Raw genomic sequence first — 16081 nt, forward strand, 5'->3', positions numbered from 1 at the left:
TAGGTTGGAGAGGAGGCAAAATGTCTTTGGTGCCAGAGTGGTCAGGGCCTGGCAGAGGCTGCCCAGGGAGGTGGTGGAGTCCCCACGCCTGGAGGGGTTGCAGAGCCCTGTGGCCATGGCAGCTGGGGGCAGGGTTTGGTGGCCATGGTGGGGTTGGGTTGGTGTTGGGCTGGGTGCTGTGGGAGGGCTTTGGCAGCCCCAGCCCCTCCATGGCTGCTCCATGGCCTCCCTCAGCTCCCCAAGGATGAGCACATCCTGCGCTTCCTGCGGGCTCGCGACTTCCACCTGGAGAAGGCTCGGGAGATGCTCTGCCAGTCGCTGGCCTGGCGCAAGCAGTACCAGGTGGATTCCATCCTGCAGTCCTGGAGGCCCCCAGCCCTGCTGGAGGAGTACTACACAGGAGGCTGGCACCACCAGGACAGAGGTCAGCAGCTGCCCCTGCCCCTGGCGCCGCGGCGGGGCGGCTGGCGGGGGCCGTGCTGCCCACGCTGCCAGCGCCACCAGGGCAGCTCAGCGCCTGCATGTGGCCACTCTGCCTTGCTTGTGCCAGCTCTGCACACAGCAGGCAGGGCACAGCTGCTGCACAGCAGCTTCTCTCTGGCCAGGTGGCCTCAGGGTATGAGATTGGTCGCTGTGAGACACGGCTGAGAGCCCAGCGCTGCCTGGGCTGGGGAAGAGCAGCCCGGGAGGGGACCTTGGGGAGGTCTGTCGAGGGGTGGGGGGCAAGGAGGAGGCCCCAGGCTCTGCTCAGTGGTGTCCTGTGGCAGGCCAAGGGGCACAAAGTGTCAGGCAGGAGGTTGGAGCTGAGCAGGAGGAGAAAGTTGTTTGGGGTGAGGCTGCTGGAGGCCTGGAGCAGGCTGCCCAGAGAGGTTGTGGAGTCTCCTGGGGTGGAGAGCTTCCAAGACCCCTCTGGACCCCTCAGTGACCTGCCCTGGGTGCCCCTGCTTAGAGAGGGACTGGATGACCTCCAGAGGTCCCTTCCAACCTCACCATTGATGACTCCAGGATTGCACTGTGGCTTTTCTACAGGCCCTGTGGTGGCAGGGGAAGGGGCAGTGGTTTCAAACTAGGCTTGAGGAGATGGAGGTTGGACATTAGGAAGAAATTCCTTGCAGTGGGGGTGGGGAGAGCCTGGCACAGGCTGCCCAGGGAGGCTGTGGCTGCCTCCTGCCTGGAGGTGCTGAAGGCCAGGCTGGATGAGGCCCTGAGCAAGCTGTGCTGGTGGGAGGTGTCCCTGCCCTTCCCCAGGCAGGGCTCAGGGGGTGCAGGGCTTGACCCACACTCAGTCCCTGCAGCTCCAGGAGGTTCTGCTCTGCCTGGCAGCTGAGGACTCCTCTGCTGTGGACCTCCTGGGAGGGAGGATCATGAGATGGAGCCAAAGCAGAGCTCAGCCCTTCAGGAGCTGGTGCTGGCAAGGGTAGGGCTGAAAGCTGCAGCCCTGGGGAGGGTGTTTGCCCTTCTGCCTGCACTGGGGGTGCATCTCCCTGGCTCCTCAGCTCCAGGCAGGGCTCAGGCTTAGGATAAAGCTTCTGAAGTCTGCTCTGAATGTTGGGTTGAAGTAGGCTCCTCAGGATTGGTCCTTGGGTGTGGAAGGCACAGCTGGAAAATGGTTTGAAAGCAGAGCAGGAGAGGTTTGGGTTGGACATGAGGGAGTTCTGCACTGTGAGGCTGGGGTGACTCTGGCCCAGGCTGCCCAGGGAGGCTGTGGCTGCCTTCTGCCTGGGGGTGTTGAGGACCAGGCTGGATGAGGCCCTGAGCAAGCTGTGCTGGTGGGAGGGGTCCCTGCCCATGGCAGGGGGCTGGAGCTGGATGGTGTTGAGGCTCCCTTCCAAGTGAGGCCATTCCATGACTGCCTGATGCTGGAGTGCCAGCCTGGAGAGCTGAGCCCTCCCCTGCCCCCAGCTCTGCCCCCTGTGCCCTGCAGATGGACGACCTCTCTACATCCTGCGCCTGGGCCAGATGGACACCAAGGGGCTGGTGAAGGCCCTGGGCGAGGAGGCCCTGCTGAGACACGTGAGTCCTGCCCTCCCCTGCTTCCTCTGCAGCTCCCTCCTCCCTGGGGGCCTGGGGAGCCTTGGCACAGTGCAGCTGCAGGCTCCCTGCCTGACACACAGCCTTGGCTGGCAGCCCCCAAGTTGGCGACTGGGGCATGGCACAGCTCCTCTGGTGTCCTGCAGAGGCAGGGCTGAGACCCTTGTGGCCCTTGGGCTGCCCAGAGAGAGCTCTCCTGAGGGCTCAGTGAAGCTCTCAGCTTCCCATGCTGCAGGCTGCCCCTTGTGCTGCCCAGAGAGAGCTTTCCTGAGGGCTCAGTGAAGCTCTCAGCTTCCCATGCTGCAGGCTGCCCCTTGTGCTGCCCAGAGAGACCTCTCCTGAGGGCTCAGTGAAGCTCTCAGCTTCCCATGCTGCAGGCTGCCCAGAGAGAGCTTTCCTGAGGGCTCAGTGAAGCTCTCAGCTTCCCATGCTGCAGGCTGCCCCTTGTGCCCCTTGTGCTGCCCAGAGAGAGCTTTCCTGAGGGCTCAGTGAAGCTCTCAGCTTCCCATGGTGCCCTTCCCTGCAGCTTCACCAAGCCCTTCTGATCCTGAGGCTCTTTATTTCAGCTCAGGTTGTCAGGCTCTGTCCCTGGGCTGCTCAGCACAGCCTCCTGATGCAGGCTTCTCTCTCTCTCTCTTCACACTGCATGCCTCCAGCCTGGTGTCCTTCTGGCTTCATGGAAAGAAGGTCTCCAGGCTGCTGTGGTCCCGCAGCCTGAGCCTTGCCTGTCCTCCCTTTGGCTGCAGGTCCTGTCCATCAATGAGGAGGGCCAGAAGAGGTGTGAGGAGAACACCAGCGCCTTCGGCCGCCCCATCACGTCAGTTGGGTTGGCTTTGCTGCCTCCTGCCCTGGGGAGAAGAAATGGCTGGGGAGCTTTTGGGGGCTGAGCTGCAAACAGCAGCCTGGCCCTACCTTGGGCTGGCCCTGGGCTTGGGCTGCACATGAGGACCACAGGAGAGCTGAGGTTGGAGGAGACCTTTACGGTCATCCAGTCCAAGCCTTACCCCAGCATGGCCAGGGCCAGCACTGAGCCCTGGCCCTCAGCACCACAGCCACACAGCTCTGAACCCCTCCAGGCCTGGGAACTGCACCACTGCCCTGGGTCAGGCCTGGACAACCCTCAAGGGAAAGAAATTGTTCCTCATGGCCAACCTGAACCTCCCCTGGGGCAACTTGAAGCTCTTTCCCCTTGTCCTGTGCCTTGTTCCCTGGGAGCAGAGCCCAACCCCACCTCACTCCAACCTCCTGCCAGGTGCCAGAAGGTTTCCCTCTACCTCCTTTAGTCCAGCAAAGTGGAGATTTAAATGCAGGCAAATTCCACAGCTTCACACAAGCCCAGCCCCAGGGCCCTCCTTAAGCCTTTTCTGTCCCACTGCAGCTGAAGTTTCCCTTCCCCTTTGGGCAGTATTCCTCCACATCCATCAAGTTCTCTTTTGTTTACACAGGAAACTGTTTGCCACATTCCACTTCCATTTCAGGTGGGCTTTGGAGTTACTCCCAGCAGCAGCCCTGGAAGCCTGCAGCCCCCTGCAGCCCAGCAGCAGGGCCTTGGCTCTGGGCTGGGCTGGCTGGCTTCCTGCAAGCTCCCTGGCTTCAGCCGGGGCTCTGCTCCCTAGGCTCAGGGGACAGAAGGAGAGGCAATGGCCTGAAACTGTGCCAGGGGAGGGTTAGGTTGGAGAGGAGGCAAAATGTCTTTGGTGGCAGAGTGGTCAGGGCCTGGCAGAGGCTGCCCAGGGAGTTGGTGGAGTCCCCATGGCTGGAGGGGTTGCAGAGTCCTGTGGCCATGGCAGCTGGGGCCAGGGTTTGGTGGCCATGGTGGGGTTGGGTTGGTGTTGGCCTGGCTGCTCTGGGAGGGCATTGCCAACCCAAGCAGTTCCTTTCAGGGAGGCTGGGGAGACTCTGGCACAGGCTGCCCAGGGAGGCTGTGGCTGCCTCCTCCCTAGAGGTGCTGAAGGCCAGGCTGGATGAGGCCCTGAGCAGCCTGTGCTGGTGGGAGGGGTCCCTGCCCATGGCAGGGGCTGGAGCTGGATGATCCCTGAGGTCTCTTCCAGCCTGAGCCATTCCATGCATCTCTGAGGCTGTGATCCAGGTGTCCATGAAGGGGTCTGGATGCTCTGGGAGGGCTCTGCCACCCCAAGCCATTCTGTGCTGGGCAGAGTGGCTTCAGCAGAGCCTCTGCAGCTGCTGCTGCAAGGTTTGGTGGCCCATGAGCTGTGCAGGCCCTGGCAGAGCTTCCCCTGTGTGTTTGCTGCAGGTCCTGGACGTGCCTGGTGGACTTGGAAGGGCTGAACATGAGGCACCTCTGGCGGCCTGGCGTCAAGGCCCTGCTCCGCATCATCGAGGTGGTAGAGGACAACTACCCTGAGACCCTGGGCAGGCTGCTGATAGTCAGAGCTCCCAGGGTGTTCCCTGTGCTCTGGACTCTGGTGGGTGAGAGCTGCAGGAGCAGAACCCTCTTGAGCTGTGCAAAGAGCTGAAGGCTCCAGGCCCTGCCAGCCTGGCTTCGTGAGGAGGGGGAAAGCCTCAGGGCTCTTGTGGCTGAGCTCGGGAAGAGGCCACAGCAGCCAAGGAGGCAACCAGCAGCCTGGGCTGGAGCAGCACTGGGGTGGCAGCAGGAGCTGAGCAGGGATGGTGCCTCTGGGCTGGGCACTGGGGAGGCCACAGCTTGAGTGCTGGGTTCAGCTCTGGGCTCCTCACTGCCAGAAGGACCTTGAGGAGCTGGAGCAGGGCCAGAGAAGGGCAAGAGAGCTGGGGAAGGGTCTGGGGAAGAGGGCTGGGGAGGAGCAGCTGAGGGAGCTGGGGGGGTTGAGGCTGGAGAAGAGGAGGCTGAGGGAGACCTCCTTGCTCTCTGCAGCTCCCTGAGAGGAGGCTGCAGCCAGCTGGGGCTTGGGCTCTGCTCCCTAGGCTCAGGGGACAGAAGGAGAGTCAATGGCCTGAAACTGTGCCAGGGGAGGGTTAGGTTGGAGAGGAGGCAAAATGTCTTTGGTGCCAGAGTGGTCAGGGCCTGGCAGAGGCTGCCCAGGGAGGTGGTGGAGTCCCCATGCCTGGAGGTGTCCCAGAACCCTGTGGCCATGGCAGCTGGGGCCAGGGTTTGGTGGCCATGGTGAGGTTGGGTTGGGGTTGGCCTGGCTGCTCTGGGAGGCCTTTCCCAGCCCAAACAACTCCAACACTGCTCCAGTGCATGCCTGCAGCTCACTGGCTTCTCGTGGCTGCTGCCCACCAGCACAGGCTGTGGGAGCTGCCCTGCAGTTCCTCATGCAGCTGTGGCAGCCCAGCCCTGGTGCTTGTGCTGTTGAGCAGCCAAAGGTGGTGTAACCTCCTTCTGGAGGACACTGCAGGGAAGAGCAATGCAAATGGCTGTGCCTGGGGCCTGCTGCTGGCTCTGGCAGTGTCACAGAACCAGGGACCCACTCGGCTGGAAGAGACCTCTGAAGTCCTCAGCTCCAACCACTGCCCCAGACCAGGCTTGTGAGGCTCCCACCTGGTGTGGGGACCTCAGGCAGCAAACCCTGGGAGAGGGTCCTGGGCACATCCCATTTGTCATCCCCCTCTTTGGGGACCTCTGCAGAGCTGGGAAACTGCCCTGCTGCTCAGCTGCCCTGCTGCTCAGCTGCCCTGCTGCTCAGCTGCACTGCCCTGCTGCTCAGCTGCCCTGCTGCTGAGCTGCCCTGCTGCTCAGCTGCACTGCACTGCCCTGCTGCTGTGCTGAGCTGCCCTGCTGCTGAGCTGCACTGCACTGCCCTGCTGCTCAGCTGCACTGCACTGCACTGCCCTGCTGCTGTGCTGAGCTGCCCTGCTGCTGAGCTGCACTGCCCTGCTGCTCAGCTGCCCTGCTGCTCAGCTGCACTGCACTGCCCTGCTGCCCTGCTGCTCAGCTGCCCTGCTGCTCAGCTGCCCTGCACTGCCCTGCTGCTCAGCTGCCCTGCTGCTCAGCTGCCCTGCACTGCCCTGCTGCTGTGCTGAGCTGCCCTGCTGCTCAGCTGCACTGCACTGCCCTGCTGCTCAGCTGCCCTGCTGCTGAGCTGCACTGCACTGCCCTGCTACTGAGCTGCCCTGCTGCTCAGCTGCCCAGCTGCCCTGCTGCTCAGCTGCACTGCACTGCACTGCCCTGCTGCTGAGCTGCCCTGCTGCTGAGCTGCACTGCCCTGCTGCTCAGCTGCCCTGCTGCCCTGCTGCTCAGCTGCACTGCACTGCACTGCCCTGCTGCTGAGCTGCACTGCCCTGCTGCTCAGCTGCCCTGCTGCTCAGCTGCCCTGCACTGCCCTGCTGCTGTGCTGAGCTGCCCTGCTGCTCAGCTGCACTGCACTGCCCTGCTGCTCAGCTGCCCTGCTGCTGAGCTGCACTGCACTGCCCTGCTACTGAGCTGCCCTGCTGCTCAGCTGCCCAGCTGCCCTGCTGCTCAGCTGCACTGCACTGCCCTGCTGCTGAGCTGTCCTGCACTGCCCTGCTGCTGAGCTGCACTGCACTGCACTGCCCTGCTGCTCAGCTGCCCTGCTGCTGCACTGCCCTGCTGCTGAGCTGCACTGCCCTGCCCTGCCCTGCTGCTGAGCTGCCTTGCTGCTGAGCTGCCCTGCTGCTGCTGCACTGCCCTGCTGCTGGGCCCTGCAGGGGGGTGCCAGCAGTGCCTGAGTGCTGTGCTGTGTCCCCTGTGGCTGCAGGTCAGTCCCTTCATCAACGACAACACCAGGCAGAAGTTCCTCATTTACAGTGGCAACAACTACCAGGGGCCAGGGGGCCTGGTGGACTACGTGGACAGAGAAGTGATCCCAGACTTCCTGGGGGGAGAATGCATGGTGAGGCTCCCTCCCTGCCCTGCAGCTGCCATCTCCAGTGCCCAGCCTCCCTCACTTCCCTCCTCTTCCTCACCCTGGCCTTCCCCCAGTCCCTTCTGCTGCCCACCCCCAGCACGGTGCAGTTAACCTGTGCATGGAATTCACCCTGGCCTGGTGCTGAGGGCCTGGAGAAGGTTAAGACCAGCTCTGCCTGAGCTCAGCTAAACCACTGCAGTGCAAGGAGACTACTGGAGGGCAGCTGGAAGGGGCAGCCAGAGGAGATTGTGAGAAAGGATCCAGCTGTAAGGGGGGGGAAGTGCAGCTCCTGCAGCCCTCAGGCAGCTGTGTGCTGGGCTGCAGCCACAGCAGGGTGGGCAGAGGGCAGCAGAGGGGATTCTGCCCCTGGGCTCTGCTCTGCTCAGACCTCACCTCCAACCCTGCCTCCAGCTCTGCTGGCCCCAGCAGCAGAAGGACACAGAGCTGCTGCAGAGAGGCCAGAGGAGGCCACAGAGATGCTGCCAGGGCTGGAGCAGCTCTGCTGGGAGCACAGGCTGAGGGAGCTGGGGCTGTGCAGCCTGCAGAGGAGAAGGCTCCAGGGGCTCCTCAGAGCTGCTGCCAGCACCTGAAGGGATCCTGCAGGAAGGCTGCAGAGGAACTTTGGCTGAGGGGGTCTGAGCCAGGCCAAGGGGGAAGGGTTTGGAGCTGAGGCAGAGCAGGGTTAGAGTGGAGCTGAGGAAGAAGTTGAGTGTGAAGCTGGGGAGGGCCTGGGACAAGGGCTGGGAGTGCCAGGCCCAGGGCCAGTGGCTTGGAGCTGGGAGAGAGGAGACTGAGAGTGGAGAGGAGGAAGAAATCCTTGGCAGTGAGGCTGGCGAGACTCTGGCCCAGGCTGCCCAGGGAGGCTGTGGCTGCCTCCTGCCTGGGGGTGCTGGATGAGGCCCTGGGCAGCTGAGTCTAGCTGAGAGCTGTCCCTGCCCAGGGCAGCTGAGCTCTGAGCTCCCTTCCAGCCTGAGCCACCCTGGGAAGCTTAGTCCCGTGGTGAATTCTTGGAGCAGCTGAGGGTGGCCTCCTGTGCCTGGCAGGGGGGTGCTGGTGCAGGGCAGGTGCTGGCTGGGGCTGGGGTGACTTTGTCTGCTGGCTCTTGCAGTGCACTGTCCCAGAAGGAGGCCTGGTCCCCAAGTCGCTGTACCAGAGGGAGGAGGAGGCCGAGAGCTCAGACCACATCCGCCTGTGGACAGAGACCATCTACCACTCTGCCAGCCTGCCCAGGGGAGCCCCCCACGAGGTACCCCACAGCCCTGGGGGCTGAGGGAGCTGCTGCCATGGCCAAGAGCCTGGAGCTTGGGCTCTGCTCCCTAGGCTCAGGGGACAGAAGGAGAGGCAATGGCCTGAAACTGTGCCAGGGGAGGGTTAGGTTGGAGAGGAGGCAAAATGTCTTTGGTGCCAGAGTGGTCAGGGCCTGGCAGAGGCTGCCCAGGGAGGTGGTGGAGTCTCCTGGTGTGGAGAGCTTCCAACACCCCCTGGGCACTGTGCTGCTGGGCAAGCTGCTGGGGGTGCCCTGCTGGGGCAGGGCTTGGGCTGGGGGAGCTCCAGGGCTCCCCTCCAGCCTCCCCCTGCTGGGGTGCTGTGGGAAGCCTGTCTGAAGTGCTGGCTGAGGATCTGACTCCTTACAGCTGGGCTCTGTTCCCTCTGCAGATAGCTGTGGAGATTCTGGAAGGGGAATCTGTCATCACCTGGGACTTTGACATCCTGAAGGGGGATGTGGTCTTCAGCCTCTTCCACTCCAAACGAGCTCCTGAGGCAGGGCAGCAGGAAGGCCAAGCTGCCAGCGGCTCTGCTGCTGGGGACAGCTCCCAGCTGATCGAGAGGAGCTGGGTGCTGGGGGTGGACTACAGCCTGGTGGAGTCCCCTCTGGTGTGCAGGGAGGGGGAGAGCATCCAGGTGAGACCTCTGGGGCCTGGAGTGCATCTGGAGCCCCCAGAGTGGAGAGAGGGAGGGCTTGGTGGCTTGGGAAGTCCTGGGGGGGTGGTGGTTGAGGTCTGGGCTCCCTCTGCAAGGGGCTGCTGCTGCTGCTGCAGTTGAAATTGAGGCTGAGGCAGTGGAGAAAGGTCCAAAAAGCCACTGGAAAGAGGATTCCTGCTATTGCTACCACCACTCCCACCACTCCTGCTGCTACTAGCTAGTGCTATCTGATAGATCCTCTAACAAGAGAGTGAGTGCTGTGTCCCCTCCCATCTGGTGTAAGCAGGACAGCACTTGTGTCTCTCCATGGAGGTGAGCTCCTTTTGATCATCACCACACAGCATTGCCAAGTCACTAAGCTCTCTGTGGGGGGCTGGGAGCAGGATCCCAGCTGGGGGCTCAAGCTGGAGAGGCCTCTGCCCACTGTGTGCTTCCCAGAGCAGCCAGCTCAGCAGAGCCCCAGCAGGGGGAGGGCTGGAAGGGAGCTCTGGAGCTCACTCACCCAAGCTCTGCCCCAGCAGGGCACCCCCAGCACCCTGCCCAGCAGCACAGTGCCCAGGGGGGGTTGGAAGCTCTCCACACCAGGACACTCCACAACCTCCCTGGGCAGCCTGCTCCAGGCCTCCAGCAGCCTCACCCCAAACAACTTTCTCCTCCTGCTCAGCTCCAACCTCCTGCCTGCCACTTGCTGCCCCTTGCCCCTTGTGCTGGCCCTGGGCAGAGCCTGGCCCCAGCCTCTCAGCCCCACAGCTGCTTTAGCTGTGTCCCTGGGCCCCACCCCAGGCTGTGGCTTCTCTTCTGGCCTCACTTTGCCTTGGCCAAGTGCCCAGGTGCTGGCAGTCAGCTGGTGCCCTCTGCTCCTGTGCCAGGGCTCCCATGTCACCCGCTGGCCTGGCTTCTACATCCTGCAGTGGAAGATGCACAGCCCCCTGCCCAGCTCCAGCAGCAGCCTCCCAAGGGTTGATGATGTCCTGGCCTCCCTGCAAGGCTCCAGTCACAGGTGCAAGCTCATCTACTACTATGAAGTGCTGGCATCCAAGGACTTCAGGTAGGGGCATTGCTGGGGGAGCATTTCCCCTCTGGCCTGCAGCAGGGCAGCCCCAGGAGAGGGCTGAGTGGGAGGCAGACAGCCAGGGGCCTGGCAGTGCCCTCCCCTGCTCCTGCATTTCTTTGGGGGGAACTTGGATGGACCTTGGTGACACTTTGTGCCAGGAGCCTCCCTCAGTGCTGCAGGTGGGCAGAGCCCCTTTGGCTGGAGGCCCACAGTGGGACTGCTGCTTCAGATTCCTTTGGCTGCTCCAGGCCAACATTCCCAAGCTCAGCCCAGGCTGGGGCTGAGCCCTGGCCCTCAGCACCACAGCTCTGCCCCTGGGAGACACCTCCAGGGAAGGGGATTCAGCCACCCCCCTGGCAGCCTGGGCCAGGCACTGAGAACCCTCCCAGTCAAAAAGTTCTCATGTCCAACCTAACCCTCCCCTGGCACAGTTTCAGGCCATTGCCTCTGCTTCTGTCCCCTGAGCCTAGGGAGCAGAGCCCAAGCCCCAGCTGGCTGCAGCCTCCTCTCAGGGAGCTGCAGAGAGCAAGGAGGTCTCCCTCAGCCTCCTCTTGTCCAGCCTCAACCCCCCCAGCTCCCTCAGCTGCTCCTCCCCAGCCCTCTTCCCCAGACCCTTCCCCAGCTCTCTTGCCCTTCTCTGGCCCTGCTCCAGCTCCTCAAGGTCCTTCTGGCAGTGAGGAGCCCAGAGCTGAACCCAGCACTCAAGCTGTGGCCTCCCCAGTGCCCAGCCCAGGGGCACCATCCCTGTCCTGCTGCTGCTGCCACCCCAGTGCTGCTCCAGGCCAGGCTGCTGCTGCCCTTCTTGCCCCCCGGGCACCCCCTGGCTCCTCTCCAGCTGCTGGCACCCAGCACCCCCAGGGCCTTCTCTGCTGGGCACTTTGCAGCCCCTCTGCCCCCAGCCTGGAGCCTTCCTGGGGTGGTTGTGCCCCAAGGGCAGGACCCAGCCCTTGGCCTTGCTGAATGGGTTAGCTGTCAGGAGGTGCTGGTTGCCAGCTTGGACTTGATGATCTCTGAGGTCTCTTCCAACCTGATTGATTCTGTGAAGGACACAGAGTTGTAGAGCCCAAGTTGAAACTGAGTGGAGCAGAGCTGAGACCCTTCTGCCAGCCTCAGAGTGCCCCTCGGTGTGCCTGGTGCAGAGGGCTGCCCCCCAGCAGCTCCCTCCTAACTGCCATCTCTTTCTTCTGTCCCAGGGGCTCCATGTCCAGCCTGGAATCTTGCACCAGTGGCTTCTCCCAGCTGAGTGGAGCCACCACATCCTCCAGCCACTCCCAGAGCAGCTCCCACCTGTCCAGATAGCAGGGACACAGCTCCAGCAGGGAGGAGAAATCACTGGGGGTGTTCCTGGCCACCCCCTCAGCTGCTCTGTGCACCCAACCAAAGAGCCTCCAGGAGCTTCCTCTCCAGGAGCTTCCCCTCCAGGAGCTTCCCCTCCAGGAGCTTCCTCTCCAGGGGCTTCCCCTCCAGGAGCTTCCCCTCCAGGAGCTTCCTCTCCAGGAGCTTCCCCTCCAGGAGCTTCCTCTCCAGGAGCTTCCCCTCCAGGGGCTTCCCCTCCAGGAGCTTCCCCTCCAGGAGCTTCCCCTCCAGGAGCTTCCCCTCCAGGAGCTTCCTCTCCAGGAGCTTCCCCTCCAGGGGCTTCCCCTCCAGGGGCTTCCCCTCCAGGAGCTTCCCCTCCAGGAGCTTCCCCTCCAGGGGCTTCCCCTCCAGGGGCTTCCCCTCCAGGAGCTCCTTTGCCCTCCCACAGGGAGCAGCCCTCTGGACACAGGGAGCCTGTGGGGAGCCCTCAGTGGCAGCCCAAGGCCTTGGCTGGGGGCTGCCTGTTTCTGTCACACCTGGGGGGGGGTTGGGGTGAATGCAGGTGGCCTGACCCCACCTGTGGTCTCCAAAGGGCTGGTTGCAGTCAGTGCTTCCCCTGCAGCTGGTGGCTGGAGGAGGCTGACCTTGCCTTCCCTTGGCTGCTCTCTGCCTGCCCAGGCTGCCAGCTGCACACCAGGCAGCCCAGGAGGCATCTGAGGGGCAGGGACTGGAAGCCAGCTGGAAAGACCCTTCCTACAGCTTGGCTGTTCCAGGAGTCACCTCCAGCTCAGCCCTGAGGCCTCATCAGCTCCCAGCAGGACAGCAGCAGGGAACCTTTGGGATGTTCTGCTGGGAAGCCCCTGAGGCACAGAGGACACAATGGATCCGGGGGGGGGGCACAGGCTGAGGAGCTGCCTGCAGCCAGCAGCAGCTTCCCTCTTGCTCCCCCCTCAGCTTTACAAGCAATAATGCCCAGGTCTGAGCCAGCCCAGGGGCTGGGGGCTGGCTCCAATCCCCAAGGGCTAAGCCAAGCAATATTCTCCCTCCTGAGGGCACAGCCTTCTGGACTTTGCTTCTCTGGAACCTGAGCTAACTTGAAAACCTTAACCCCCTCCCCCCCAGCATGGCTCTGCTGGAGCTCCTCCTGCAGCCTTCCTGCAGTGCTGGGCTGCTCTGGCCTGGAGTTGTAACTTATTGATCCTTTCAGCAAGGAGTATTTATTAAACCCAGAGCCCTCCTGCTCTGTTTTCACTGGGATGAGCTTTGGCTTGGGAAGGAAGCTGCTTTGGATTGAACCTTTGCCACCTTCCTGGGGCCAGGGCTGGGGTGGTTGGGCTAAGGGCTGGCTCTCACCACCTCCCCTGAGCTTGTTGGACTCCAGAGGGATGTTCCTTGGCAGTAAGAAGCAAGAGCTGGAGCTGAGGAGCTGGGAGGAGGTGGCACAGCTTCACCAGGGGGGTCACAGCTGGCACTGGGCTGGGAGGGAGCCTCCAAGGGCCTCCTGTCCCAGCCCCTGCAGGCAGCAGGGACAGCTCCAGCCAGAGCAGGCTGCCCAGGGACACAGCCAGGCTGAGCTTCAGTGGCTCCAGGGATGAGGCCTCAAGCACCTCCCAGGGCAGCCTGTGCCAGAGTCTCCCCAGCCTCCCTGTGCAGAGTTCCCTCCTGGTGTCCAACCTCACTCTGCTCCAGCTCCAAGCCATTGCCTCTGCTCCTGTCCCCACAGCCCCCTCTGAGCAGTCCCTCCCAGCCTGCCTGCAGCTGCCCTGCAGACACTGAAGAGCAGCTCCAAGCTGCATTTAACACACCAGAGGCAGCAGCCTGCTCCAGGGGCTCCCCTGGGTACTGCAGAGGTGCAGCAGAGGTGGCAGTGCCCTCTGCCCAGCGTGGGCAGCACAGCTCCTTGTGGCAAGCCTGTCTGGGTGGCAAGCCAGGGAGAGCAGCTGGCAGCCCTGGGCTGCCTGTGGGCAGTGTTCACAGCTGCTCCCCAGGCAGGGCCTGGGCCCTGGCCAGATGTTAGCTTGCAGCTCCAGCTCAGCCCCCAGGAGCTTGCCCCTGCCCTGACCTGTGCCCCTGCAGCTGCTCAGCTCACCCTGGCCCAGGGGCTCCTGGCCTGTGGCCACCCAGGGCTGAACCCAAGGAGTTTCCAGGGGCTGGGCTGGGAGCAGCACCCAGAGCTGGGGGCTTGGGGTGGGGGTGGCACAGGGGGGTTCCTCCAGCTCAGCAGTCCATGGAGCCACAGCCACCTTCCTCAGGCACCCCTTGGGGCTTCTGTCCCTCTGGCCAGGTGCTTCTGAAGGCAGCAGGCTGTGAGGCAGCTCCTCCTGGCCCAGCTCTCTCTGCTGGATGGCAGGAGAGCCCCAGGGGCTAAGGAGCTGCTGCTCAGGGAAGCTGCTGTGCGTTTGGAGGAGGGGAGCCACGGGAACGACTGCCCCTGGCCCGGCCTCCCCCCGGGGGAGGGGAGCAGGCCCCCAAGCGCTGTGGCAGTCCCCTGGAGGCTCTGGGGGCTTCACCTTCTGCTGGGGCACCTCAGCGTGCCTGGAGCCTGGCAGAGAGGGCAGGGAGCTGCTCTGGGCAGGCAGCAGCCTGGGGTGGAGCTGGCTCTGTGTGTCCCTCCTTCAGCCCGGACTCAGGAGCAGGCTTCCCCGCTGAGGCCACAGCCCCAGGAGCGCCCCCAGCCTCCCCTCCCTCTGCAGCTGCCTGTGGCTGCAGCCTCGATGCCAGGGTGCTCACCACCCCCCGGCCCGGCTCTCCCCTGCTGTGCCCTGCCCGAGCACTGCGCTCCTCTCCTCCCCCCAGGGGCAGGTTTGGCTCTTGGACCCCCGGCAGGGAGGTTCCTGCAGCCTGCCCCCTCCCCGGGCAGGGCTCTGGCTGGGGCAGGGAGGAGCTGCCCTGCTGCTGCAGGCCAGGCTGCTGCTGCAGGCCAGGCTGCTGCTGCAGGCCAGGCTGCTGCTGCAGGCCAGGCTGCTGCTGCAGGCCAGGCTGCTGCTGCAGGCCAGGCTGCTGCTGCAGGCCAGGCTGCTGCTGCAGGCCAGGCTGCTGCTGCAGGCCAGGCTGCTGCTGCAGGCCAGGCTGCTGCTGCAGGCCAGGCTGCTGCTGCAGGCCAGGCTGCTGCTGCCCTTCTTGCCCCCCTGGGCACCCCCTGGCCCATCTTCAGCTTGCCAAGTGAGGGCCAGCACATGCCCTGTGCTGCTGGCCCAAGGCTGAGCAGGCTGGGCTTGGGCCAAGGCCCATCCCCCAGCCCAGCTGTGCCACGGCAGCCGGTGCCAGGCTGCTGCCAGCTCTTCCCTTTGCAGGTGGGACAGCCCCTGGGTGCCCAGCCAGGGCTGCACAGGGAGCAGGGCAGTGCAGGGGCTTGAGAGAACACCAGGATGCCATTTTGGAACTGGAAAGGCTTTTTATGTTGCTGCAAGGACCTCCCCCCTGCCCTCCTGCCCTGCCCCCAGCCCTGAGGAGGCGCTGGGCAGCCTCTGGCCCACCGAAGGAAGGAGCAGGGAAGCCCCAGCCCTGCGTGCCAGCCCCTGAGCCTCCCGGCAGGGCCAGCAGCAGGGGTGCTGGGGGCTGCCTGCCAGCTGCCCCTGCCTCAGGGGCTTGCAAACTCCTCCCGTCCCGGGTTCCTGCCGAAGAGCTGCGCGGGCAGGCCCCGGGAGGCCGCAGCAGCCCTCGGCCGGCTGCCTCAGCCCCAGCTTCCTGCCGGAGCACTGCAGCCCGGCTGAGGGAGGACCCCCCGGAGGTGCCCGCGGCTCACACTGCCCCCGCCCCGGGGCAGCCTCCCCCCTGCAGCACTGCGGCCGCCGCAGCCAGCAGGGGGCGCTGGAAGCCGCCGCAGGGCTGCCGCCCCGCAGCCTCCCCCGGGCGGGAGCGCAGCAACCAGGCGGGGCCGGGGCAGGGAGGCGCCGCGGCGGAGGGGCAGCGGCCGCGCAGGGCAGCGCTCGGCCCGGGCTCTGCAGGGCGGCGCTCGGCCCGGGCTCTGCAGCGCAGCGCTCTGCAGGGCAGCGCTCGGCCCGGGCTCCGCAGGGCGGCGCTCGGCCCGGGCTCTGCAGCACAGCGCTCTGCAGGGCAGCGCTCGGCCCGGGCTCCGCAGGGCGGCGCTCGGCCCGGGCTCCGCAGGGCGGCGCTCGGCCCGGGCTCTGCAGCGCAGCGCTCTGCAGGGCAGCGCTCGGCCCGGGCTCTGCAGCGCAGCGCTCTGCAGGGCAGCGCTCGGCCCGGGCTCTGCAGCGCGGCGCTCTGCAGGGCAGCGCTCGGCCCGGGCTCCGCAGGGCGGCGCTCGGCCCGGGCTCCGCAGGGCGGCGCTCGGCCCGGGCTCTGCAGCGCAGCGCTCTGCAGGGCAGCGCTCGGCCCGGGCTCTGCAGCGCGGCGCTCTGCAGGGCAGCGCTCGGCCCGGGCTCTGCAGCACAGCGCTCTGCAGGGCAGCGCTCGGCCCGGGCTCTGCAGCGCGGTGCTCTGCAGGGCGGCGCTCGGCCCGGGCTCCGCAGGGCGGCGCTCTGCAGCGCAGCGCTCGGCCCGGGCTCTGCAGCGCGGTGCTCTGCAGGGCGGCGCTCGGCCCGGGCTCTGCAGCGCGGTGCTCTGCAGGGCGGCGCTCGGCCCGGGCTCTGCAGCGCGGCGCTCTGCAGGGCGGCGCTCGGCCCGGGCTCTGCAGCGCGGCGCTCTGCAGGGCAGCGCTCGGCCCGGGCTCTGCAGCACAGCGCTCTGCAGGGCAGCGCTCGGCCCGGGCTCTGCAGCGCGGTGCTCTGCAGGGCGGCGCTCGGCCCGGGCTCCGCAGGGCGGCGCTCTGCAGCGCAGCGCTCGGCCCGGGCTCTGCAGCACAGCGCTCTGCAGGGCGGCGCTCGGCCCGGGCTCTGCAGCGCGGTGCTCTGCAGGGCGGCGCTCGGCCCGGGCTCCGCAGGGCGGCGCTCTGCAGCGCAGCGCTCGGCCCGGGCTCTGCAGCGCGGTGCTCTGCAGGGCGGCGCTCGGCCCGGGCTCTGCAGCGCGG

General features: G+C 65.4%; 1 protein-coding gene across 1 annotated transcript in view; it reads left to right on the top strand.

Moving 5' to 3' along the window:
• SEC14L5 (SEC14 like lipid binding 5) overlaps positions 1 to 11652 on the top strand; it is a 45107-nt gene extending 33455 nt beyond the window's left edge. Inside the window, exons 7-15 of the mRNA XM_054180715.1 lie at positions 235 to 424; positions 1925 to 2013; positions 2778 to 2848; positions 4286 to 4457; positions 6690 to 6824; positions 7948 to 8085; positions 8496 to 8741; positions 9632 to 9810; positions 11010 to 11652. Coding sequence (XP_054036690.1) covers positions 235 to 424; positions 1925 to 2013; positions 2778 to 2848; positions 4286 to 4457; positions 6690 to 6824; positions 7948 to 8085; positions 8496 to 8741; positions 9632 to 9810; positions 11010 to 11115 — 1326 coding nt within the window. The 3' untranslated portion in view covers positions 11116 to 11652. The remainder of the gene's footprint in view (positions 1 to 234; positions 425 to 1924; positions 2014 to 2777; positions 2849 to 4285; positions 4458 to 6689; positions 6825 to 7947; positions 8086 to 8495; positions 8742 to 9631; positions 9811 to 11009) is intronic.
• Positions 11653 to 16081: the final 4429 nt, after the last annotated feature.

This window comes from Dryobates pubescens, chromosome 4 (assembly GCF_014839835.1).
Source record: "Dryobates pubescens isolate bDryPub1 chromosome 4, bDryPub1.pri, whole genome shotgun sequence".
NCBI classification, from domain to species: Eukaryota; Metazoa; Chordata; class Aves; order Piciformes; family Picidae; genus Dryobates; species Dryobates pubescens.